Below are 26,752 nucleotides of genomic sequence, written 5' to 3' on the forward strand. Positions count from 1 at the left end.
CAGGATGCAAAAAGGCGGGGGTAGTAAAAGCCTCTACCGTGCTCCAGGGCATGGATATTTCTTTTTCGGATGAAGAGCACATGATATCCATTCACACAGTCCCGGAGGATGTGGGGAACGACGACTGCGGAAACGCCGAGTACTACGCCGACGGTGGAATCGTCGAGGGGTACAGCTGAGCAGACAATGTGAGCGCTAGGCCCAGTAAGCCAAGTAGGGATGCGGAGACGGACACGGTGAAAACTGCCATGGACAACATCAGTGGCGTTTCCCCGCCACCGAGAACTTCTCCACCGGACAAAGTGGGATTGTTCCACTGCATGGTCGCATGGTCGTCTGTGCTCTTCCAGCTGATGCCAGAAGAGACCAAGAAGGAAGGTCTACTTTACCAGCACCGAGAGGTGAAGTGGAAGACCATTCTGACAGTGCCTCTCCTGGATGACGTTTGGTATGAGGGCCTGCCGCTGATAAATCCTGCCTCAGCCCCGGCGAAAAGAGACTGACTGGAAAAGAAATACAGAGTGCGGAGTCTGCACGTAAGTGCCTGCGGTCTCAGCCCTCCTCGGACACGGTGGTCTCTGCGGCTGTGAGGAAGAAGTCCTCAAATCCATCATCTTAAGCCTCGGTTCCTCTGGACAGTGAGGGGAAGAAGTGGTACGCCATGGGTAGAAAGGTGATCTACTCGGCGACGACGACGCTCAAGGCAGCGAATGCTCTTGCGATCCTGGCCAGATACGACAGGGAGCAGTGGTATAAGATGGCCCCGCTGCTGGAATTTCTCCTTGACAAGTGGGTCGAAGTGCTGGGCATCCTCCAGGAGGGCGAGGTGGCATTGGACCATGCCATCACCGGGGCCCTGGACGTCGCAGACACAGGGTTCCGACAGATGGTGAACAGGGTCCTGGACATGCCGTTCGACAATCTCTTTAGGAAGGCCGTCCATGAATCGTTGCATGCCATCAAGACCGACACGGAGACGGCCCGTGACCTGGGCATGCTTCAGCAAAATCGCCCTTCCTTTTGTGCCTCAGGAGGCAAATCGGGAAGATAGTCAAAGGGTTTTGGCTGGGAATCAGCCATGTACCTCCAACTTTCCTGTTGTACGACCCAGGAGGCCTACAGGGGTCGTTCCAAAGCATTCGGAGGTGGGCATCGTCGCTCCCAAGTTGGCACGCAGGCCCCAAAGTAGGATTGAACCGGCCAGGACTTCTGGCCCCCACGCGTGCATGCTCCCCGATGGGAGGCCAGCTGGCGGGCTTCGTCAGCGAGTGGGTAAAGATCTCCACCGACTGATTGGTGCTGGACGTTCTCACCCACGGACACACTCCAGAATTCCAGCAGAAGTGTCCACGGCAGGAGCAGCCCATCCCTCCGCTCCTGCAGGAAGTACGAGCCATGCTAAGAAAAGGGGCGATGGAGCTGGTTCCAAAGCAACTCCGGGGCTCCGGGGTCTACTCCAGATAATTCTTGGTAACGAAGACGACCGGGGGCTGGAGGCCAATTCTCAACCAGCGACGTCTAAGCAAGTTCCTCAAGTTCCAAAATTTCAGGATGGTCACGTTGCAACACATGCTCGGCCAACTGGAGGAAGGGGGCTTCCTGACGTCACTGGATCTAGAGGACGGTTACTTCTACGTCCCCATTCACAAGAAGCATCAGAAGTTCCTGCACTTGGTCGTACATGGAAAGCACTACCAGTTCAAGGCCCTCCTCTTAGGACTGAAGTCGGCTCCCAAGGTGTTCACGAAGTGCCTGGCACCAGTGGCGGCCCATCATCTGCAAGGGATACATGTGTACCTGTACCTCAATGACTGGCTCATCCGGATCAAGTCAAGGGAAATCACTGTCGAACACACAGACGGGACCGTCCTGCTGCTGACGGATCTGGGGTTCTCAGTGAACTATCCAAAGTCCTGCTTGATTCCATCACAGAGCAGGCTGTTTCTGGGTTCCAGGCTCAACACAGTCTCCTGCCTGGTGGCCCCCTCAGAAGAGAATAGCGCCCATTTTGGTCAAGGTGCAACGGCTGTTGGCACTGAACATCGCCACGGTACGGACCATCAAGTCGCTGCTTGAAATGATGTGTATATGTGATCAGGCTCTGCAGGTTTCGATGCGGCCCCTTCAGGATTTCCTGGACTCTTGGTGGGTACATTACATGGACAATATTGACGCAGGTGCAATCTTTGGAGGACACCATTTCAAATAAGAAAAGATTATATGATAAGGAACAGAGACTGATCTTTTTGTGCAATAGCAGTAAAAATGGGCTGAATGAGATGATTGATTTCCCCATTGTGCATTGCTAGTTCACTTTAGAAGATGGTAGTTTCAAAAAAAGAATTAAATTACATCAGTGAGAACATGATGCCAAAAATGTTGATGTAGAATTGATCAGATTAGCCCATAATGGAAATGTAATTGTTGCCCCTGGGTTAAACATTGGGTAGTTATAGGAATGGGGCAGAGCACAACAATAATTAATACCGTTTTGCTTTGAACACGGATGTAATTTTACATTGTAGGTTGACTAGAATTATATCAGAGGCGAAACACATGATAGTGCGGGATACATTATGTCTGAACGTACGGACAGTTGAGCACTTAACAGAAAAACAGTGATGCACGATGTTGTGAAGAGAACCAATTACCATTGGAAGATGGATGCGCAGTAGCCATCTCTATTACCAACAATTGTCAATGCACTAGTGTAGTAGCCTATTTGCAACCCACTGTGCCTGACTTTTGTACTAGCCTATTTGCAGTCCACTGTGCCTATTTTTGCCTATTTGCAGCCCACTGTGTCTAGCCTGTACTGACCTGCCCACTACGAACCAACCTGATCTCGCCCCAGCTCAAACTAGCCTATTGTCCCAAGTCAACTGCGCCTGACTGCACTCTTAGACTCAAACTGTCTGTTCATGGCAAAACTTTACTTAGCCACTCTTACCTTGACGGCAACTCTCTCCCTGCTCCACCTCAACAACACCCTCCCTAAACCACAACCACAATCGCCCCCACCTCAACATTCCACACATACCTCGACTATGGAGTATGTCGAGACTAAACAAAGTCAACCAGCCAAACTGTGCCCTTAGCCCTCTAGAATGGATCTGCTGATTTGCTGCTCCACCCACACCCTGGAACCCGTGCCCAGTGAAGGACAGAAACCCGAGACTCGGCTCTCTGTTCCTAACCCCCAAATTACGCACCAAAAACACCCCCTTCTCCCCATGCACAACTAAGTTCAAGCCAGCGCCGCACAAATCTTAGACAACTCCCAAACAACCCCCACTGGCATCACTGAACACCCCCTGATCAAAGGTGCTCTCATCAATGCCCGCTCACTGATCACCCATGCGCTAGACATCGCAGACCGCATCTCCGCTAACAACCTACACATCTTGGTGATCACTGAAACTTGGCTGCACAAGGCAGCTGGCCCAGCTCTATCCCTCGCCATCCCAGAAGGCTACTCAATACTAAGGAATGACAGGGACTCAGGTAAAGGAGGAGGAGTAGCCTTTATTGCCAAAACATCCCTTGGCCTTAGAATAACCCCACCTTCCAGCTTCCGGTCTGCAGAACTTCTGTCGACCAAGTTTCAACTCTCTGCTACACAAACCGTACTTTTGCACCTCATATACAGACACCCAGGCTCCATCTCCTCATTCGACAAAGAGATATCCGACCTCCTGACCACCAACACCAAAACAGGATCTCAAATCATCCTACTAGGAGACCTTAACCTTGGCCTCGGCGATCCAAATGACGCCAATGCACTCTCCCTGGAAAATACCATATCCCAACTAGGGTTCAAGCTCAGAATCACAGCCCCAACACACAACAAAGGTAGAACCCTGGACTGGTTAGCGGATCACAACTGTTCCACAGCCATTCTTAAAAACGAGCCAATTGCATGGTCAGACCATCACGCCATCTCCTTCTCCATCCAAGGGAAGTCGCAACCAATCACCCCTCCAGCCACCATTCCACAAACCCTCACCAGGAATAATCGCAACATCACCCTGCAGAACCTTCGCCCTCTTATTCACAACATCCTCACCCCCGCAAACTACGCCAACCTAGATGCGGATAAACTCACTGACCTCTATAATAAAACTCTCGAATCAGCAGTAGATATCATTGCTCCCATCAAACTCACCAAAACTAAACCGGCAGCCCACCTGAACAAATGGTTCACCCCAGAGCTAAAAAATCCACCAGAACACCAAACAAGCTGCAGAAACCATCTGTAGAAAAACACCAAACCAAGCCAACCAAACACAAATCACGATAGCAGCTACCACCTACAAAACTTCCATCCTTAGGGCCAACAAAAAAAAAAAATGACCTACGACAATAGAATTGAGAGCGCCAAATTTAAAAGAAAGGAGCTCTTCACCATCCCTCAGGGAACTTGAGTCCCCTTCCACACCCTCAGAAACCTGCGTGAAAGAAGCAGACTGGTGTGAGAGGATCCAAAAAGCCTTGGCAGACAAAATTCCCATGCTACAATCCAAAATCAAACAGAAAAAGCTCAGCCTAGCCAAAAAGCAAACATTCCACCACCGCCCACCTCCAAAGCCCCAACATGCCCTCCCTTCTCCTTCTCCCGGGTATCTACTGAAGTGGAAAGCATCATCAAAGGCCTCAAGCCCTCCAGATGCCAAGGGGACTCATGTCCAGCTCCCATCATCCAGGAAGGTGGCAACAATCTGGACCTTTTCATAACAGCCCTAATCAACACATCCTTCAAATCACGCTCAGTCCTTAGCAGCCTCAAGGAGGCCTGGGTCATGCCCCTACTAAAGAAAACCAACCTAGAGCCTAACAACCGAAACAACTACTGGCCAATCACCACCGTTCCCTACATCCTAAAGATCTTAGAGTGGCCTACCTGCAAATCCAGAAGCAACTGGAAGAGAACAACCTCCTTGGTCTTAGACAATCTGGCTTCATACCAAGGCACGGAACAGAGACAGAGACAGCCCTCCTGGACCTTATACAATATCTTCACCAAGCTATTGTTCGACCGCCTTGATAACCTGGGCATCACATACACAAATTATGCTGATGATACCCAGGTTCTCATCACCCTATCAGGGTGCTATGAAGAGGATTCCACAAAGATCAACAACCTTTACCTGGAGATCCAAGCCTGGATGGCAGAGCACAGCTTATGACTCAATGATGAGAAAACTGAGCCCCTTCTTGTCAGTTTCCAACAACGGCTAAACAAACTGGACCCCTGTTACGCGTCTATCAACAGACGGTAACCTAATCACTCTGGCCAAAGAAATTAAAACTCTTGGGGTCTATCTAAACTCCACACACTCGCTCAAAAGAGAGGTGAACGCCACAGCCTCAGCCACAGCTTATACAAATAAGCTCATCAACGCCTGCAAACCCTTCCTTTCTCCATCCAGTTGCATTACTCTAGCCAGAGCGCTAGTGCTCTTAAAAATGGACTACTGTACTACTCTCTTTCTCAGCACCTCAGAACGCAATCTGAACAAACTGCAGGTGCTACAGAACAATGCCCTCAGAGCCGCCCTGAGTATCCCGCGACGTGCACACATCTCCAGCATCAGACAAGATACTCACTGGCTCCCTGTAAGAGACAAAATCACCCTCAAATCCCTCGTTCTCATCCACAAATGCCTCTCCAATGACGCCCCCAAATACTTGGCAGAGAAGTTCTCTAAACACATTCCAACCAGATCCAACCAGAACGCCATACTCGCACTGCCTATCCGTCCCCAAATTCTCCCTAAAAAAAGCAGGTGGCTCCAGCTTCCCGGTCCTAGCCGCCAAATTATGGAACGCTATACTGCTGACCCTTAGAGCAGAACCCTCCTTTTGGACTTTTAGAGCCAAAACAAAATCATGGCTCGCCAACAAGAATTCCACCACCATCCAACACTCTTCTTAAATGTACCTGTCTCCTTGTCGACCATCATGTAACCCGGTCAACCGCACTTAATGTTATTTTACTGTATGTCTATACTATGCTGTAACCTCCTAAGTCTTCGGCGCCCAGTTACCCGAGGGTTCGGCGCGTGGTATAAAGAAACTAAACTAAGTGGTGGCGCTTGAGTCGGTTCTCGGACACCTTGACTTCCTGTTTGTTTATAGTAAAAGGAATAGAGTACGCACATGCACTAATGAATTGGTACTCACGGCAGCAGAATCATATCACGCTGAATGGTACACGCATTGAGAGAAACCTGTAATGATATGGCTGTAACATGCGGTCCTGGTGTCTGTCCCGCGAGCACGTTATTGGAATGTGGGGGTCGTGAGACAGAGGCGGAGACTGTTATGGCTAAGGGTGGAAGTGGCGTTGGGCTCTGGGTGGGCCTGTGTGAATAAAACCTCAAAAACTTACCCAGAGCCTCCATTACATTTCTTCAACTGGCGGCGAGCATGGGATGAGCTGATACATGCCCACTGCTGAGAGGAGCGCCGCGCAAGGCTGGCGTCCCAGCTACAGCTAACTGTGGGAAGGAGGATTGAGCAGGGACCGGCATCTCAATCACGGTCATCAGCCACAGCAGCCGCGGCGAGGAGGCCGCGCAGGGCCGGCGTGCCAGTCACAGCTGACTGCTGGGGGAGCATTGCACAGGGACCAGCATACCGATCACGGCCGCCTGCTGTGTTCGGTGGGCGCAGCTGACACTCCCTGCTAGACCACAGCCCGCAGACAAACGAGGTGAGGAGACCTTGATGCATCACAGGGGGCTGCAGACAAATTTCTTCCCTAATTTGCACGTCACTAAGCAAGGGGGGAGGCGGAGCTGGCAACCTGACAGCAAGCTGCCTAATGATTGGTTGATCGTAACAGGAAGAAAAAAGGTGCAGCAAAAGGTCTACAAACCTGCTTATTCATAAGAAGTGGGTTAGAAGGAATGACTGTGAATGATCCTTGGCCCAGAAACACAAAACAAGAAAATAATAAAAATAAGCAAGTTATCATATAAGGAAGAGGTGCACAGCATTCAAATTCCAGATTGTGACATTTGGTGATAAAACTGCCACTTGATAATATAGAAGGTCAAAAGTATTGCAAGGTTACTGCAAGCATTGCAGCAGCAAGTATGCCTCCACCCCCACCTTTCCAACCAGAGCCTGGCACACCATCCATCAGGTGGGACGATGGAAAAGAATTGTTTGATACAAACAAGGTTGCCATTGGGGGAGAAAAGTTTGTGCCTGCTATAAAAGAAGCGATTTTGCTGCATAATCTGGGAGCAGATGGCCGCAGTGTATAAAATGGATTGCCAGATCCATCACAAGGGGGCCAAGGAGATACTGATCAATATGCCACAGCTGAGAGAAAACTGTCAATATATTTTGAGCCCAAAAGGAACACCACATTCGAAAGACACGTTTTTCCAGAGAGCCCAAGAACCACAGGAACCAGTAGAGAATTGCATTGCCGCATTAAGAACACCGAGTCACACCTGCGATTTTGGGCTACTCACAGACTCGCTCATACGTGATCAATTGGTCCGATGCACTAATAGTGCCAAAGTGCAGGAGAAATTACTATCTAAGGATCTTCCATTGGAATTGGCTGTAGAGATGGGCAGAAGTATGGAGCAGACGTGCAAATATAGGTCAACCATGAGAGGAGACAAACAAGGGAGTGAGGTTGCGGCAATAAAAAGGGCCAAGAAACTGGGCATGAACAGAGAAGTCAAATGCTTTAAGTGTGGTAGTAATCGCCACATTTCTTCAAGTATGTTTTGCCCCGCCAGAAATGTTAATTGCTTCAAATGTAAAAAGGGAGGGACATTTCGCAAGGGTTTGCCATGAGTCCGGACAAGTGGAGAATGTGGAGGCTGGAGGAAGAGTTCCGGAGCAAGAGGAAAAGTTCTGTAGTTCCACAGAACCACAAAGGGAATCATGTACTGGAAGTAGCATGTATGTCCTCTAGAGGAAACAGACCTACAGATGTCTTTCTGATCGACGGAAGTGTAGTCACGATGAGAGTTGACAGCTGCTCTCCTTGGACATTAATAGCAAGAACAACATTCACAGGATGCGTACAAGGAAAATTAGAACAGCCAAGTGAGCATATGATTGAGCCGTATGCCTACGGTAATGTGAAAATTAAAGTTTTGGGAAAGTTTCCAGCGTCTATAAAGTATAAAGGCTGGAGTTGTGAGGCGGATGTCTGTCACCCAGGAGGGGTCGTCACTCCTAGGTTGGGGCGAGCAGCAGAAGTTAGGGATAAGGATACAAGCTAGTGCTGAATACCCCATCACCGTTGCTGAAGTGAGGGACAAATGGGAACAGGAGTTTCCAAAGGTATTTTCAGAAGAGCTGGGAATGTTGAAGGGGTTGGAGCACGAGATCAACCTCAAGGTTTGTGCCATTCCCAAAGTGCATAAAGTGACAAAGTGAAACTGGAGATTGAGAATCTGTTGCAGAGAGGAAAAATCAAAAGAATTGAAAGTTCTGAGTGGTTATCTCCGGTGGTGGTGGTTGCCAAGCCGAATGGAGAGATAAAACACTTTGTGGACTTATGTTCCTGTTCAAGTCTCTTTTTAGTTGACAGACATCCACATCCCATCATTGGTGAAAAGTTGACAACTTGGAATGGTGCAAGACTTTTCTCGGTAATATATTTATCCCAAGCCTATCACCAAGTATTACTGACTGAAAGGTGCCAACATTTAACTGCATCTGGAACCACGTTGGGGACTTTCAAGTATTGCAGGACGCCGTTTGGGCTGGCGTCAGCGGCAGCAGTTTTCCAAAGAGTGATGGAAACAGTAATGGAGGGAGTACACAACATTGTGATTTTCCAAGATGATATGTTGGTTTACGCCAATTCAGAAAAAGAGCATGATGAGATTCTTAGACAGGTGTTAAGCAGGCTGAGTGAGGCTGGTTTGACGGTGCGTAGGTGTAAGTGCAAAATTAGAGTTGAGAGTGTGGAATACTTGGGACATGTGATTTGCAGTGAAGGTGTGAGACCAAAAGAAAGTCTGGTGGAAGCTATCAAAAGTGCACCTTCGCCAACATATAAGGATCAAATGAGATCGTTCATTGGTTTGGCAGAGTACTATCATAAGTTCGTAAAGGATTTCGCAGTAATGTCTACGCCTCTGAGAAGTTTACTCAAAAAGGGAGTTAAGTTTCAGTGGGGTGTGGAGTGTGATGAGGCATATCATAAAATCAAAAGGAATAAGCAAGGCGCACTCGATTGGCAAGGTTGACCCAGCTGATAGATGTGTTTTGGCGGTAGATGCCAGTGTATTGGCTCTAGGTGCAACGTTGATGCAATATGACGAGAATAACTCAGAGTAATAGCTTTTGCTTCTCGGACTCTAAGAGGTGCGGAAGAAAATTACTCAGTCATTGAGCATGAAACTGTGGCAATGTTTTGGGCAGTTAACCATTTTAAATATTTCTTGTGGGGGAGGAGGTTTATCGTAAGGTCAGACCATAAACCAATGGTACAGCTATTTGAGAGTGGTAGGTGGGCATTGGGATCCCCGAGGATCAGCAGATGGGGTTTAGATCTTCATACGTACAATTTTGATATGAGTTACGTGATGGGAAAAAATAATGTGGTAGCAGATTGTCTCTCTAGATTACCTGTGGAGAAAGGGGAAGAAGTACGAACAGAGGAGATGGAAGAATGTGTGGTGGCTGAACTGGAGTGTGCAGTGGTATGGGAGAGATGGATGCAAGAAGAACGATTGGACGAGGACTTGAAGTTGATCAAGCAGTGGACAGTGGAAGGCTGGCCAGAGAAGAATGTACTTGATAAAAGGTTTGAAATGTGGTGGGAAATGAAGGAGGATCTAAGTTTAATTGAAGGGAAATTGAGGAGAGGGCAGTATTGTGTACCTCCGGAGACTCTTAAGTCGTTTTGGTGGAGTTGGCGCATCAAGGGCATCCAGGTGAGGGGCAATGAAAAGAAAATTGAGACAAAGTTAATTGAGACAAAGTTACTGGTGGCCAGGAATGGATAAGATGGCAGAGAGGTGTGTGAAGGATTGTACGTCATGTCAGTCGAGCGACAAGTGCAGAGTGGTACGGGAGACACCCATGGCTCCCAACACTGTGCCAGACCAACCATGGGTAAAATTGGCAGTGGATATTATGGGCCCCATTGTGGTTTTAGGTGAGGGGTTCAAGTATTTGTTTGCATTGGTGGATTTTCACTTCAAGTGGGTGGAATGGGAAGCAGTTAGGGAAGTGACTGCCAAAGATTTGATTGTTTTTTTGAGCAAATTTTTCTCAAGGAAGGAGTTCCAACTAAGTTGGTGTCCGATAATGGAGTGCAGTTTGTGTCAGAGGTGATGAGGAGATTTTTGGTAAGTTACGGTATTGTGCATACCAGAACAGCATTGTATCATCCTAGAGACAACGGCTTAGTGGAGAGAGTCAATAGATATTGGAAACGGGAAATCCAAATGGCAATGCACATGGGACAACCATGGAGAGATGTACTTAACCATGTGACCTGGAGTTATGCGACTATGCCACACTCAATTACGGGTGTTTCTCCTTTTGTTTCTCTCAAAGGAAGAGAACCTGTGATAAACCTTTGCCCAGGGTGGTTAGGTCTGGCGAAATCTGTTGTGGTGGACAGAAAGGAGATTATGAGATTAGTCAGGAAAGGTATAAGGAACAGTTTGACAGAAGAGAAGGTGTGAAGATTTGTGAGTGGAAGGTAGGGGAATCGGTGTATATGAAGAATCCCAGATCCATAAACAAGTGTGTTGAAAGTAGATTTCTTGGCCCTAAGAAAATTGCTGTAGTGAGGAATGGGGTAGTCATTCTTGAGGGTGGTGAGGTATGGTCCAAGGGTAGGTTAGCCAGGCCACTGATGTACATGGTATGGATGGGGAAACAAATTGGAGGTGAAGGTATAAGTGAGTGTGGAGTGCAGAGAGATGTGGGTGTGGCGTCTGGTACAAGTGATACAGTGGTTACTCAGAGAAAGAGTTACTAAAGAACCTGCATGGTTGGGAGATTATGTACATTAGTTGCAGTACATTATATTGTTATACTGTTTCTGTTTTAAGATTAGTTGGTTACATTTATGTGTTCATATTTTAGGGGGAAGATATGCAATGATATGGTTGTAACATGCGGTCCAGGTGTCTGTCCCGCGAGCCCCTGTTATTGGAATGTGGGGGTCACGAGACAGAGGCGGAGGCCGTTATGGCTAAGGCTGGAAGTGGCGTTGGGCTCCGGGCAGGCCTGTGTGAATAAAACCTCAAAAACTTACCCAGAGCCTTCATTGCATTTCTTCAAAACCATTGTGAGATGAGGGATTCTGTTGTATTGATAATATGCTTGTGACCTATTTAGTAAGCACCATGTTTTAACAAAGTAAGTCAGAGCCTAATACAAGATAATGATGTAAGAGTAGCTGTACTTGCGTTTGGACTAATTAAGCTTCAGTATATCTGTTGCGGACTAAGCAGTAATTTAGTGTTCCACGTTTGTTGTAGCGCATTACTGACTAAGTATTATTCCGGTAGAAGTTGTACGAACTACACGGCGGTAACATCAACTGTAACAGGAATAATTCTAAACTGGCGAGTCCTTTGTTATTCACGGATTTGTAAGGTAAGCGTGAAGATGCACCAATATGTAGGATTAGCAGAGAAGGGAGGCATAGTTATGCTGCCTCGCATCTATAGGAGTATAGGTTGCCGACCTAACTGTTAGCGAGCTGGAGTGGCCTCCGCTTTCGCATTGGTTTGTAACTAAGACTATTAGCGAATGGCTAGCTAGCGAGTGACTGAACACTGATTAGCGCTAGGAAATGGAATTTTGGATTTAACGTCCTCCGGGATTAACTAGTTTTCGATCAAATGGATTGAAATGAATGCTTAACTGACTCCTGGGTTTTATATGGATTTTTATTCATTTGTATTGCGCCGGACAGCCCGCAGGCATCGGGGCGCAGACGAGAAGACAATTACAAACAAAAGACAAACAGTGGTCACAAGACAATTACGAATACCAGAGTATTTAGAACAGTTCTCGGCCTAAGAGGGATTTCCTCATGGTAGTTTACTTGAAAAGAAATGTTTTAAGCTTCTTCTGAAAGGTAAGGTGGTTAGTCTCCAGCACAAGGCTGGTCGGATGTTTGTTCCAGCGTGCCTCTACACGGTTTGGGAACGCTCTACCCATGCCGTGTTCTTTCTTGTGTATCATTCCAGTTATTAGTCCCTGGGCTCCTGATCTTAGCGCCCTAGGAGGGTTATGGAGGGTGATTTTAGATGTCAAGTAGGCTGGTGCTTTGCCATACAAGCACATGTGTGTGTCAGGGTCAAGGATTTAAATTGTATGCGGTAATATGTTCAGTTCTTGCTATTGTTTGATTGTTCTGATCGTGTTATTTTGAATCAGTTGAAATGTATGCATACTTGGTTTACTGGAACCAGCAAAAAGTGCATTTCCATAGTCTAGGCGCAATAAAATGGTGGCTCTAGCTTTATAGTGCAGTTCTTCTCACTGAGCAGGGGTCTAATTGTTTAAAGCAATCTGATGAAGGTGCAGTTTTTACTTAAGTTATATGTTTTAGTTTTTTTAAATTTACATATGAAATGTTTTTTGTGGTTCTGATTCAGTTTGATGTCTGATTTTTGTTAATATATATAAGCTATTGCTTGAACTGCACACTGAGTGGGTACCGCTCTCCTTTATTTTCAGATCCGGTTTTCTAGTTATAAGACATTCTACTGACCGTATTTAGAAGTGATTGATTAACTTTGTGCGGTAAGCCTCACCATAATTATTAATTCATTGTGGTTGAGAAGCTATTTACTTGAAGATATGACAGCACAATTCATAGATGTTTTTAACTACTTCCCTAGGTCACTGTTTAATGTAAAACAGAAAGCCTATGTGTGGAATAGTCAAGAGTGTGAACCCAGCATTGGAACGATGGATGTTAGGAACCAATGTTTCAGGACACGTTGAAATTAGCTTTTTGTCCCCTGACAAATTTCCCTACATCATTCTTTAATTAATTGGGAATTACACATTTTGGGATCAAGTACTGTTAGAATGTCTATACAGTTTAATCAGGGCAATAACCGCCTATTGAAGATTTGTAACAAGGAATCTGTCAACGATAATAATGGTTCAAAACTAGACACATGGATGTTGGACTTCACCAAGTGCCAGTGCTATATGTGTGTGTCATTTTTGAAGGATTTTTCCCCTAACATTGGTGGTTCTTAGGAGAAACATTTTTGACAAGTTATGTGTGTTTAAAAATAAAATTCAACACTAACCGTGTATATTTTTGGTATTTTGTATTTAATAAGTGATGAAATATTGTGCTTTGTGTTTTAATGAATTTGTGTAATAAAGAATTATTCATTTATGTAACATTTTGTGAGTTTATAATGACAATACTCACTAGAAGTTAAATGCTGAATGGACATATTGTGCAGCTCCATATTGGGTTTGCAGCTTTGAGGTCCCTCTTTAAGGGACGTCCCTTTGGAACTCTGACCTGCATAGGGCGTAGTTAAGAGGTGACAGGACTTCTTAGTAGAAGTATTTGTTCTTAGAGGTGCACAGTCCTGTCCTCTTGTTAAAACAAAAACAAAATCCCCGAATCCTTTCAGAGTGTTTAGGTGTTCAATACGGAAACCTGCATATTCACCATTCAACTTCGCTCTTGATTTAGTGGATCCAAATATAAGGAACCCTGTCTTGGATCTTGGATTCTGCATAGTCCATTTTCCGTCATCCATACCTTAATAGATTTATAAACCCGAGAAACTTCCTCTGAGTCCTTGCTATAGTCCCCAACATGTTCCATGACGAGCTGGGTATCATTCGCATAGTTAGTAAAGGGGATATTCAGCTCGTCTGGTAGATCACACAAACTTCGACACAACACATTAAACAGTGCCGGGGACAGACAAGCCCCCCTGTGGAACTCCGCAATCTATATATTCTGCCAATGTGTTGGCTGCCTTGATGGTCGCCGCTGGAGTAAATGACCTTCCTCCTCACAGGTGTCCAACTTCTTCCCCTTGCTGTCCGGAGGAACTGAGGACGAAGGGTTAGACTACCTCTTCCTTGCAGCTGTCAACACAGAGTCCTACAACGGTTGCAACCGTAGACCCTTGGGTGCGGACTCCAGCACCCAGTACTTTTTCTGCAGCCTATCCCGCTTGGCCGGGCAAGGATTGTACATGAGGGCTAAGCATTCCTCCCAATGTGAGGTGGTGAAGATGTCGAAGGACATGTCCCTCAGTGCAGGTGCAGAAGCCGTGCCTGAAACATGGAGGACTAAACTTGCAGGCATGCCGGCGGGCCAATGACCCCTGATGGGGCATAGGCATAACGGGGTCGGGTTCCCCTAGGTCCCCTTCTAATCCAAGTAGAAGTACTCTGGCAGGTTGTCTTCAGAACTGGTGTAGAGTGCTGTCGACCTCCTGGGGATCTCAGAGGTGCCAAAGTGAAGAGTGGTGCAGCCTTGGTGGGCCTAGGCAGAAATTCCTGAGTTGGAGGACTTTTCTTCCACCAAACCAGAGCCGTTGGGAAAAGAGGCCACAACTTGAGAAGGCGGAACAGGAAAAGGAGCTGTTGTTGATGGAGCCGTCGTCTGAGCCACTGAGGTCTAGGTGGCACAGAAACCATTGACGTGGAGCTTTAGTTGAAGGAAGCGCAATCTTCATAGACTGCGTTGTCGATGAGGCTCGTGTCGACAGTCTTGGTGGATGAAGTTGCTGACTAGGCTTGTGTCGACAAAGGGGTTGGTGACGATGGAGCTAGTGATGGGTCCTTCGATATCACGCTTTTTGATGAAGACCTGTGCTTGGCTGCTGACGCCAGCGATTTCCTCGTGGACGGAGGCAGCCTGTCTGCCGGTAGGCTAACTGTTGACAGAGCCGATGATGGTGACTGGCCTCCCTCCGCACTGGGTCCTGAAGCCGCGGCAACCATTGACGAGGAAAGTGATGGAGTGTGCGATTTTACCTTCCTTTGGATCTTTGCCAAGGAAGCATCCCCAAAGGACCGCAACCTCTTTTCACTTAAGGGAGCATGCTCTTTGAACCTGCACGCCCTGGAAGATCCATGATCGCGCCCGGGGCCACATCAGATGCCCTCCCTTCTTTGATCCACGTCACCATCTTCCAATGGCGGCCCTTCCGCGTCTAGGAGAAGGATTGGCAAATTGGACATCCGTCCACATCATGGTCGGGATGAAGACAGTGAATGCACCCCAGGTGCTGATTCTCAACAAAGATATTCTTCAGGCCAGTTTTCTCAGGACCTGAAAAGACTGTTCTTCGTGGCATCCGCCATGGTACTGGAGTAAAGGCCCTCGCATGGGCTTGTGGCGCCACTAGCTGGAGATCCGAAGATAGGCTGAAGATCTCCTCCGGAAATGGGTCCCCACCACCGGTAGACACAACGTGACGATAGACAATGGAAAAGAAAGAATGTTCACAAAAATAGTCAAAAAATTTCTAACCGCTGACAAATGTCGAGGAACAAAGCACAAGGACTCCCAACACGAGAAACGTGCAGTAAAATCTAAAGATGGCCGCCAGGGGTGGAGATTAGGAGGAAGATTGTCATTGGCTTGGGCAGTATGACCCAAAAGTGACACAGATAGGCTACAGAGGAGACTAGCATTTTAAGCTTAAAGCTAAACTGCTTTAAAATTTACAGAGAACTCCCAGCCTGAAAACGGGGAATGTTCATGAGCATGTGAATCCATGCAAGACCCAATGCTGGAGAAGCAAAGGTCTTCTTTTAGTTAAAGATTCATAAGTATCAGCGACAAGTAAAAAGTTTAACATAGCACTCCGAGAAATGCGACCAACGCGATGGCAGAAAAAACAACCAGAGGACCTCAACGTGGATGGACCATGGGAACAGTAGAGGTCACAGTAGGGATAGTATAACAAACCGGCCCTGTTGACGTCCCATTTCAATTGCCAAAGCAAGTCATGTAATACTCAAGTTGGTATAAAGATAAAAAATGTCTCTTATAAAGAGCTCCGCTATAGGGCGACCAGTTATCTGGGCGGAAAAAAACAATCTGAGGGACCCCGGCACGTGAGGGATTTTGGGTACACTACACATCATAATAGGGATAGGTTACAGACACGCCTATGCGACGTTCCCTTTTGGTCCCTGAAAGACAAGATGTAACACTCTGCGGTTACCACTGGATGTTGTACCATATGCACAGCATAAAATAAAACCGAAAATAAAAACAAAAACACATTCCTGAGCATTGACCATGTAAAAAAAAAAAGAAATTGAGGAAAATGGCCCCAACAGCTTTGAGCGTATGCATGGATGACACTTCTTGCAACATGAGACTGCCACATAGTCCTCTTGGAACCATCTTTTCAGCTGTATGGTGCCACCTGATGGCTACTGAAAACTTTCCAGATTAGAAGGACTGAGTTGTATTCAAAAGATCAGGACACTGTGGGAGGAATGCATCCAATAGAAATCAACAGTTAAGGAACATTTGGTAATTAAATTATGATTTTGCCCAAAGCTGTTATGTTTTTTTTTAGCAACCTATTTGCCAATGGAATCTTTAGGCAAAAGCCCACAACAGAATGTATTTGTTATTTTATTTCAGTTTAAACAAGAGTACAAAAAAGTAATCTAGTCTTGCTATGGTCACCCTAGTAGGCCCAGGACATACATTTATTAATGATGCCGTGCTTTTTCTAACAGAGCGACTCACTAAGAGGACCCACACTCCTACAAAATAAACTTTAAAACAAAGCCCACTTAAGATTACAAACCTCTTCAGGCTAGCAAGAAAATGTTACCAGAGGTTCCAGGAGAGCCAATTGTAAGGGAGAATTCTCATTTCTGTGCTAATTCCCTTCAACCTTAGAGACCCTCAAGCTCTTTTTCTGGACTTTAGGACTTATTGATTTTCATGCTGGATTGAGAGAGACTTTTTTCTCACACTCATGTATTTTTGATCTGATTTGGACTCTGTTTCTTTTGGTTTTGGAGTCTGACAAACTCCAGAGGCTTCAATTTTTGTATTGTGACACACAGTACCTTCAGTGCAGTGTCACAGAGAAGTCTTTTGGATTTCTGACATGGTTTAAAATACCTTCTCTTGGGTAAACTACTGTTCCCAAGAGTAGCAAAGTGAAATTTAATTTATCTACCTGTTTTTCCTATGTAGGTCCAGTACACACCATCTTTTGTGGAAGTACTGGGGGGGTTACTCATTAGTCCCTTTCCCTACTTACTCATGTAACATTTTTTATGTTACCCTCACTACATTTAATGGCTGGTGGCAGTGGTTTAATTTTCCTACCATTGTGCATTTTTACCATAGGCTGAATCCTCCGCGGCAGTATTGCACCCATGGGTGCCCCTTTTGTCAAAATGGCCCGGTCTTCTTTCTTTCGCCATTTCTTGCATGTGAGGTCTTTCTTGGGTTTTACTCTGTGCGCCAAACCAGGTTTAACCACTTTGTTTGTTTTTCCTTTGGCAGGCTTCAATGCTGAAGCCCGCCTCCAGTTCCAGTGTGTCTGGCAGGGCAGGTAGCGAGGGAGGTGCCCTAAACTCCCTGTTCTTAAGACTCCTTGGTTACCTGAATGCACCCAAAGGTGATAGGCTGGCTGTCCTCGAGGACAGCCACCCAGCTTTGAGTGGTAGACGCGTTATTAATGCCATATCATAGCATAGCATAGCAAAGCATAGCTAGGCTGTGCCTGAACTTGAGCAACCTGCATAAAAGGCGAGGTCTCTTGAACAGAAGGCTGAGTCTACCACTGGAAGAAACATCTGAAGAAAAACTGGAAAAGAAAGTTGCTGCACCCTCCTGGACCATTGGTTTGCCCGGTGAAGTCCTCCTGCAGTGCTGACGCTCCACGTTTCGTATCGACTAGAGAATCCCGGAACGGGTGACTTCTTCCCTTGGGTTGGTGGGACCAACTGACCCCCAAATCTAACTTTACTGGAAACCCTCTCCTTGCTGGCTGTACTTCCATCCTGCTGCTGGAAATGAGTGCCAGGGGTCAGAAACATCAGAAACGAGTGCATCATCTTTAAGCCGGATCCGAGCTCCAGAAAGATCCCAAGGAGCATCCCGAAGAAGGACGACCCAAGCCTGAGCTACCTCAACAGAGTGCTGGACTCCAGAGGCAAGGGGAGCCCTTCAAGTCTCCAAGAACCGCAGTGGTGCTATTGACCGGTAGCTGAAACCGCGAAGGGCCGCTGATTTGGAAAGAGCCCATTGCCACTGCCGCCGACCTTCAAACTGCAGTGCAGGAGTCCTCCAGATGTCCTCCCTCTTGTCTCCACGACAGAGGCCCAGGAACTGCAGGACTGCAACTTGAAAAGAAGCCAGCAGGATCCTCTTCTACCAACCTAAGGTACTGTCTTGACTAAAGGGGTATTACTTAACTTTTTGGTTGGTAGCTTGTTTGCCTCACTGAAGACTTGCAGTAGCTGCTTTTTCTGTAGATTTGCTTGCAGCTTTGCCTTCACAAGCCTTATAGCTTGTGGACCTACAGTGATTCTTTTCTACAAACTCTCTAATTAACATTGTGCAAGATGTTTGTGCCATCTGAAGTGCCTCAGCTGCCTAGACATTGTTCAATTGACTTTGGTTGTCCTTGCTCCCTGCAGACTCTTCTGACCCATTGACTCTGTGTTTAACTGTCCCTCATAGGTGCTGCATAAGTTACTTGTATTGCTGGGAAAGGGTTAACTTACACTGCATTGGGAAGATTGTAAAGTGTTCACATATTCCGAGAATCTGTTAACCTCTTTCCTTCCCTAAACATTTCCTTTTCCACCAGTATTGCATTAAGTGTACAAAGTGATATATCAATGACCACAGTGTCCTAGTAATTTAAGTCAACTCAGGGTGTAGAAGTGTGTGTGACATCCCAAAAGGGTATCTACTTGCTTAACTTAAATCTGAGGAAGTGTTGTGAAGGGTATATTCTAATTTTGCATACTGCCCTTTCTAAGTAACAAGTTACTTCCCTGTAACTGTTCTCCAGCATGGGTCTGGCATGGATTCACATGCTCATGAATATTACCTGTTGTCAGGCTGGGAATCCTCAGTAAAAGAAAAAACTTTCACTTTCGTTTATAAACTGTCTTTCTCCTATAAACCAAACACTGAGCTCTGGGTCATGCTGCCCCCAGTCAATGACTGCCTTCTACCTATGCCCCTCCTCAGGCACCTATCTTCAGATTTGGTAGACGTAAAGTGGCAGTAGGACCAAGAGAAGAGCCGCAGAGCGGGAGGCGGGAGGATTCACATGTGAATCCGTGTCAGACCCATGCTGGAGCACATCAGTTGCAGCTAAGTAACTTGTTCTTTCTCCAGCATGGGGTCTGGCATAAAATCACATGCTCATGAATAATGAATACACAGCAGTACATAGTTACACAACCACGGGAGGTGGCAAGGCTCAAAGGTAGCAATCTCTTACCTCCTCACCAAGCTCACTTTCAAGCGAACAGGTTGCGCAGCGCTGCTCGGCAGACTCTGGACTCCTCCCTGGAATCTTTTTGGACGCAGTAAAATTTTGTGACGGTGTGCGTCGACCTCCACGTAGCAGCCCTCTATATGTCCAGCAGGGGCACACCAGACAGGAACGCCGTCGTAGCAGTAATCGCTCTGGTAGAATGGGCTCTCGGACGGCAAGGCAGCAGTTGTTTTGCCAACCGGTGAAAGTGAGTGATAAAGCAGAGTGATAAAGCAGAAGAGCCACCTGGAAATGGAAGCTTTGGACAGAGCCTGCACATGGTTCACAGCAGCAAAGTTCACAAAAAGCGGAGAAGTTTTCCGGAAACTCTTTGTGGGGCCACATAAAACTTCAGAGCTCGAACCACACCCAGCGAGTGCAAAGTCCCTTTAGCCGGCGACGAAGGCGTCAGAAAAAACACAGTTAACACCAAGGGCTTGTTGAGATGAAATTCTTATAGAACCTTGGGCATGAAGGAGGGGTGCGTGTGATGCTGGAAAAGCATTGGAGGGACAGGGCCTCCCTGTCCTTGTTCTGTAGTCCTTTTTCATGTATGTTCTGTATTGTTTTCTGCCCAGGAGTCCATGTGGGATCCCTGGCAGTGCAGCACGTCCTCTTTTTGGTTTGGTGTACAGACCGTGGGATACACCTATGGCACCCATGGGCTAGGGTACAACCCTGTGCCCTTAGTGTATGTTTTTGGGCACCTGGGTGTGTTCCACATAGCAGGGTATGGGCTGGTGGCAGCTCCATGCTGAATTTCAAGGTGCTCCGAGTATCCTCCATTTTGGGATAACCAGGCCCTGCCATTGGAATCAGATGATTCCTGATAGGAGACAAGATGGCCCCTGTGGCCTCTTGCTTTCTATTGCCTGTTACCTTGTTTTTCCCAAAGTCCTGGGAAGCCTCGACTCTGTCCCTTGCCCTTGACTGGCTGTTGGGTGGAAGTTCCATTTATGGTAGTGTGGGGGAAGTCTCAGACAGACTGGCTGGAGCCTTCCCAGTGACTGTATGTTGTGGGTACACCCTTAGGGTGGAGCCTGGGTGAATGGAGTGTGACACCAATATGCACTTCTTGTTATGGGTGTCTGGTTTCTGGTATGTAATACAATTAATGAGACAGCCCTGCCTGAAATTGGTATGAATGCAGTGTGGAGTGCTGAATGGCTGGGTACTTTCCCCAATACACATTAGTTGTTGTAAGTGTCTGGTGGCAGGCGAACAGCCTGCCTGATTGGCTGCCTGAATGCCTGAATGATTGGATGCCTGAGTGTGACCCCAACAGAGTGAATGAGAGACGGAACAGTATATCTGGGAGCCTCTCACTGCTAGAATTCATTCAGAAGCTGAAGTTGATACTTGATGCTTAACCTTAAAACCCACTGGAGGAAGAAGAATCACTTCTGCTGTCCTTCGCTAATCTGAAAGCTGCGTGACTGTCAAAGAACTGATCAAAGAGAGGACCTGGTTAGGAGACCTTTTCCCGAGCTACGAGGGACCATCGCGCACCAGCTGATCTTTGCCAAAGCTCCTTGGACGTCAGACCCTCGAAAGGCTGCCGACCGAAGACGGGGACCCCTGCGGAATCACAAAGTGAAGCACCCGGACATTGAAGCCGCAGTGCTCGCTTGCCTATTAACATTGAATGAAGGACTCCCTCCTCACGACTACCATTTTGTCCTGCCGGAGAAAGTCCAGGCCGCCGTCGACCGAGGAGAATCACTCGATGGGTTTCCCCGCCACCCGAAGACGGCAGACATGCTGACGAATCGATGCCCTTGCTGGGCCAAAGTTCTTCATTGACTCCTTGCGGCAACTAACCCTCGTTGTTGAGGTGCACCGCACGCCTCAGCCTGCAGGATGTTTTCGAACGATCATCAACAAGCACCGTAAGAACCAAAGCTGCTGCCGCAAGAACAGTGTTCACCCTTTTTCCTCATGAGAGTGCGACGATCTGTGGCTCCTGCCATAAAGGGAGCCGCTCAAGAAGGATATGTCGACGGACCGACATCAAACTCTGCTATTCCAGGTACAATGGGGTGTAGAGCTGTTGTAGAAGGAAAGAAGACTTAATAGAAAATATATGGACTGGGCTTGTCAATATCTTTATGTTCAGGTTGCCCACGTTGGGGGCGGGGGGGAGATCCTCAAACGGAACTGTGTCTAGTGGTAGGGGGCCCAGAATTCTGCCAATTATTTTAACCAACCGGCTTTTCCTCTTATGTCTATTGTTGGTTCACATTATTAACTGATTTGTATGAAATTTGAACTGAGTACATTTAATACATTTTAAAGGAATCCAAGAGTAATTGTGGTACCACATAGAAACTGTATATATTTGCCATTGTAGATTAACCTGAGCACAACGTGTGTTATTGTGATTGCGTTATAACCTTCAACCTTATTTTTATAAACACTTATCACTAACAGTGTGGACATTCCTTTGTAGGTGCTTGGGGACTACACTGTACTCTAGGACCAGCCCGCGTCACCTCCCGAGAGCTAGGCCTGGATTGCTCACCCACGTTTTACCAAATAGAGAATCTTGGCTGGGGTCTTCTGTGCCTCTCCTCTATCATATAGAGAGCAGGAGTACAGATATCCCCCCTCCAGTCTTTACAGTGTGTCCGTAGCACCACGCTCGTCTCATGGAAAGTCAAGTAAGGCTGCTTGCAGGACAGGGCCTGGATCTCATCTACTCGTCTTGCAGAGGTGATGGCCATGAAGGAAAGCGGTCTTCCACAACAGAAACTTGAGCGGAGGTGAATGCATAGGTCAGAATGGGGCCCACATGAGCCTAGTCAGCACCACGGTGAGCTCTCAATCCGGGAACGAGCGGAACAGTCCTTTGATTAACTCTTTGACTAGACGGTGAGACCGCAGCAAAGACCGCCCCGGAGGCCTGGTATATCGGGAAATGGCCGCCTGGTGTACCTTGATGGAGACGTGCGCCAGCCCCGATTTAGCCAATGACAAATACGGAAGTACTTGAGGGGCCGTGACCCTCAGAGGGTTGATCTTCTGTGACCAGCATCAAGTCCCAAAATGCTTCCATTTGTGTCATAGCACCTTAACGCCGACGACGCCCTGGCGAGTACCTCCCTGAAGTTTGCCGGAAGCTCATAACCACCAAACTCTAATGCTGCAGGAGCCAGGCCTTCAGGTTCAGCGATCCTGGGTCGTGGTGCAGGATTGCGCCTCCTTCTCTGACGAGGAGATCCGCGACCACTGGCAGCTTGACTGGAGGGGACTTTGACATGCTGAGAAGGTGCAGGTACCAGATCTGCCTCAGCCACGCTGGTTCGGTGAGAATCATCCTGCACCGGTACCGTCTGAGTTGACTGATGACTCAAAGTAGCAGTGACAACCGAGGGAACACGTACAGAAACAGGCCTTCCCAAGGGAAGTAGAAGGCGTCCCCCATGCTCCCCGGCTGGAGAAACCTGCTGGCGAACCTCTGGCATTGGTGCTCGTCGCCATCGTAAACAGATCGATCTGGGGACTGCCCCGTGTAAGGAAAAGGTAGTACACTTGATCCTGCCGAAGCTCCCACTTGTGGCAAGAGCGCAGCTCCCCGCTGAGAGAGTCAGCAACGGTGTTCTTTACTCCTGCCAGGTGAAACGGAATGAGGAACATCCACTGGGTGACAGCCCAGTGCCACAAGTCCTGCGCCTCTTTGGAGAGTGCTGGGGATCTGCTGCCCCCTGCTTCTGGATGTAAAACATAGTGGTGGTGGTACTGTCCATGAAGACCCTCACCACTTTGCCTTTGAAGGACAGCAAAAATGATCAGAGGGCCCAAAACCTGTAGTTCAAGTACATTGATGTGTAGCATCTTTTCTTTTGGCAGCCACAGGCCTCTGGCGTGAAGACGTCCGGTGTGGGCTCCCCAACCCTCCAGGGAAGCGTCTGTCGTGACCGTATCCTGGTACGGGGGGGCTCTGGAAGTCCGTGCCTCTGGCGATGTTGGAGCGCACGATCCACCACCTTATCGCTCGACGGAACTCTCACTGAGTGCGATTCTGTCCTGGAAACCTCCAGACACCTGGACCCAACGGGCGTCGAGGAACTCCTGTAGTGGATGCATCTGCAATCTGCAGAGCCAAATCAGGTATATGCATGACATCATGCCAAGCAGCGACTTGATGGTCCTCACCGTGGCGATCTGCAGTGCCAATAGCCGTTGCACCTTGCCAAAGATGGCTGCTATCAACGACGGTGACGCCAGGCAGGACACTGTGTCGAGCCTGGATCCTAGGAACAGCGCGTCATGCGATGGAGTCAGCAGGACTTTGCATAATTCACAGAGAATCCCAGGTCCGTCAGCAGTCTGACGGTCTTCGCAGTGTGATCGATGGCGATGTCCTTTGACTTGGCCCGGATGATCCAGTCGTCCAGGTAAGGATACACATGAATCCTTTAGTTGTAGATGGGCCGCCACCGAAGACAGGCAATTGGTGAAGACTCTGGGCGCTGACTTCAGTCCGTAGGGGACAGCCGGTAATGCTTCACTTGTACGACGAAGCACAGGAACTTGCAATGCTTTTCGTGTATGGGGACATGGAAGTAGGTGTCCTCTAGATCCAACGATGACAGAAAGTCCGTCTCCCTCCAGCTGGCTGAGCACGTGCTGTAGTGTGGCCATCTTGAACTTCTGGGACTTTATGTACTTGTTCAGTCGTGTAGGTCGGGAATGGGCGTCCAGGCCCCGGTCTTCTCTCTTACGAGAAAGTATCTTGAGAAAAATCTGGAGCCCCGGTGTCGCTGTGGAAACAGCTCTATCACCCCCTTCTCTGAACATGGCCCGAACTTACAGCAGCTGAGGGATGTGTTGTTCCTGTCGGGCCACTGGTGGTATTCGCGGACACTTAAGTTGAAATTCTAGAGTGTGTCCGTGGGCGAGAGCATCCAGCACCCATCGATCGGAGGAGATGCTCTCCCACACGCTGACGAAGTTCGCTTGCGCCTCCGCGACGTTCCCATCGTCGTGACCACCCTGGATAGTGTGGACGGAAAGAATCTCCTTGTTGGATAAAGAAATGTCTTTGCCTTGAAGTTCTTCAACGCCCCACCTTTCTTCGGGTCCGGAGGGGTCGGTATCGGCATAAGGTCCGGCATCCTCTTCTCCAGAGTCTTTTCTACTGGCTTGGACGAAGCCTCCCACCTGGGAGGAAGAGCCACTCTGGCCACCACCGGGGCACCCTGGACTGGGTCAGCACCTTTAGTCTTTGAAAGGGAGGCCACCACCAACACGATCGAGGACTATTTGGCATGGATCACCTGGGACTTCATGGGCAGGACAGACCTTGTCCTGCTTGGCCTTCTCCAGTGTCTCCCGCCACTTCCCCAGGGTATCTTACTTTCTCTTGGACAAAGCATTGGAGTGGTGGCTGGAGATCGAGGCAGACAGATGAACGCGCCATGACCGTGGCGGGATCCGCCGATGGGGCGACCCCGACAGAAGCGGACGCGCAGTGCTTGGCCTTGTGTTGGGGCCCCACTGATGGAGCGTCCTCAAAGGACTTAGAAGCCTGCTTAGGTTGGCTGGATCATAAAGAGGCATGCCGCTGTGAATCACCCGGGAAGAGGCCCTGGTCTTTAGCCATGCCGCCAATCGGACGGGTCGATCGTTCACTGTGCGCTTGGTGAAGCCACCGTAGATCTCACAATCATCTTTATGCATCAGGTGTAGACAATACTGGCACTGGGAATGCTGGTTGTTCGAGAACACATTCTGCAAACCGCAGCTGGTGCACAGTTTATAGAGGGAAGCTCTGTCCTTCTCCTCCGACATGATCCAGTGCTGCGAAGGCCTGATTAACTTCTGGATGCTTCCACGAAGAACACTCAATGATTTATGACCTTGAGGGGCGATGAAAGATGCCAAAATTGGGTCCCCGTTAATCGGAAGATTAATCGATGGAGCACAAGGGCTCAATTGACCGAAAACAGTTTTCCTATCAAAAACGCGAGAAAAAAAACACAGAAAGCTCGAAGAGCAAAACGCAAGGACTCCCAACACTTGAACGTGTTGTAAAAATCTGAAGATGGCTGCCTGAGGGGCTTAGGTAGAGGGCAGTCATTGGCTGGTGGCAGTATGATCCAGAGTTCAGTGATTGAATTATAGGAGAAAGACAGTTTAGAAACAAAACTGAAACTTTTCTTTTACCCAGCCTGACGACAGGGAATATTCATGAACATGTGAATCCATGCCAGACCCCATGCTGGAGAAAGAAGGCTTACTTAAAACTGACTGTCAAATAAATAAATATTTCACTAGAAAACCTTGAATATAAGTGTTATTTGAATACTTGTATTTGTGAACCTCTGTGTTGCATCTCTACAGCTGACATTTACCCCTCTTGAGATAAGTCTGGCTGCTCAGTCACTCTACCAACTTGTGTAGTACAGACCTATACCAATAGTTGGGTTACCTATTGCCAAGATGACAAGGCTGGTGTTGTCGCCAACATGTTTACTACATACAATCTTGCCAAACAACCATATAAAGGGGAAGAACTATAAATGGAAACAAAGCAGTGCATTTCTGAACTATGATTGCTCAATCTGGAAAAATGTAACCCCAGGAAATTAGGTTCAGTATGATGATTGAAGAACATCAACATAAAAAATGCCTGTGTCTGCTTGTTAACTTTAGAGAACGATTATTAGATACCTTCTTCCTTCAAGTGTTCTAAAATTTGCCTCTTCACGTGCAGTCATCCTCTCCCTTCTGGTAGAATTCTGGGATGCATGGAGTGGGTGGTTAGGATGACCTGGGTCCCCAGCAGATGACAGAGCAGAACCATAACGCAACTGGGCTTCAGTGGAATCCATTATACTGACCATCCAATTCCAAGTTGGAATGAGCTTTTCTTCAACATAGCTCTATAAAAAAAAGTTTCATTAACTTTTCAAACCAATTTTGACCAACATTAGAATTGAAATAGCATGAAAGCACTCATTAATTTTAACAATGTTTGCAGTTGGACATTTGTTCCAAGTTGACATTCTTGGAGTTAAACTTGCACCTACTGTTCGGAGGTGGAATTGTCATTGACAGTATAAGAAGCTAAATAAATTACCCATGTGAAAAGTAAACATTCACTACAAGTACTCTTGAACTCCTAAATCCATAGTCCCATTTCATCCATACTATTGGGACATCAGAGCTTTGAGCAACAATATCTTTCAAGGCAAGGTGAAGCAGAACAATGGCTATGCGCACATCCCACGGAAGTGTCAACCCCCCCATCCTGCATAAAC

General features: G+C 47.6%; 1 protein-coding gene across 9 annotated transcripts in view; it reads right to left on the reverse strand.

Annotated features, from left to right (window-relative positions):
- Nucleotides 1-26,752, reverse strand: part of UBR5 (ubiquitin protein ligase E3 component n-recognin 5) — a 2,447,509-nt gene that overhangs the window by 905,230 nt on the left and 1,515,527 nt on the right. For all 9 annotated transcript variants that reach the window (XM_069621460.1, XM_069621458.1, XM_069621459.1 and 6 more), the window contains one exon: nt 26,163-26,374. In XM_069621460.1, the coding sequence (XP_069477561.1) occupies nt 26,163-26,374 (212 nt within the window). The remainder of the gene's footprint in view (nt 1-26,162; nt 26,375-26,752) is intronic.

The sequence above is a fragment of the Ambystoma mexicanum genome, chromosome 5q (genome assembly GCF_040938575.1).
Source record: "Ambystoma mexicanum isolate Mex_15411 chromosome 5q, UKY_AmexF1_1, whole genome shotgun sequence".
Lineage (NCBI taxonomy): Eukaryota > Metazoa > Chordata > Amphibia > Caudata > Ambystomatidae > Ambystoma > Ambystoma mexicanum.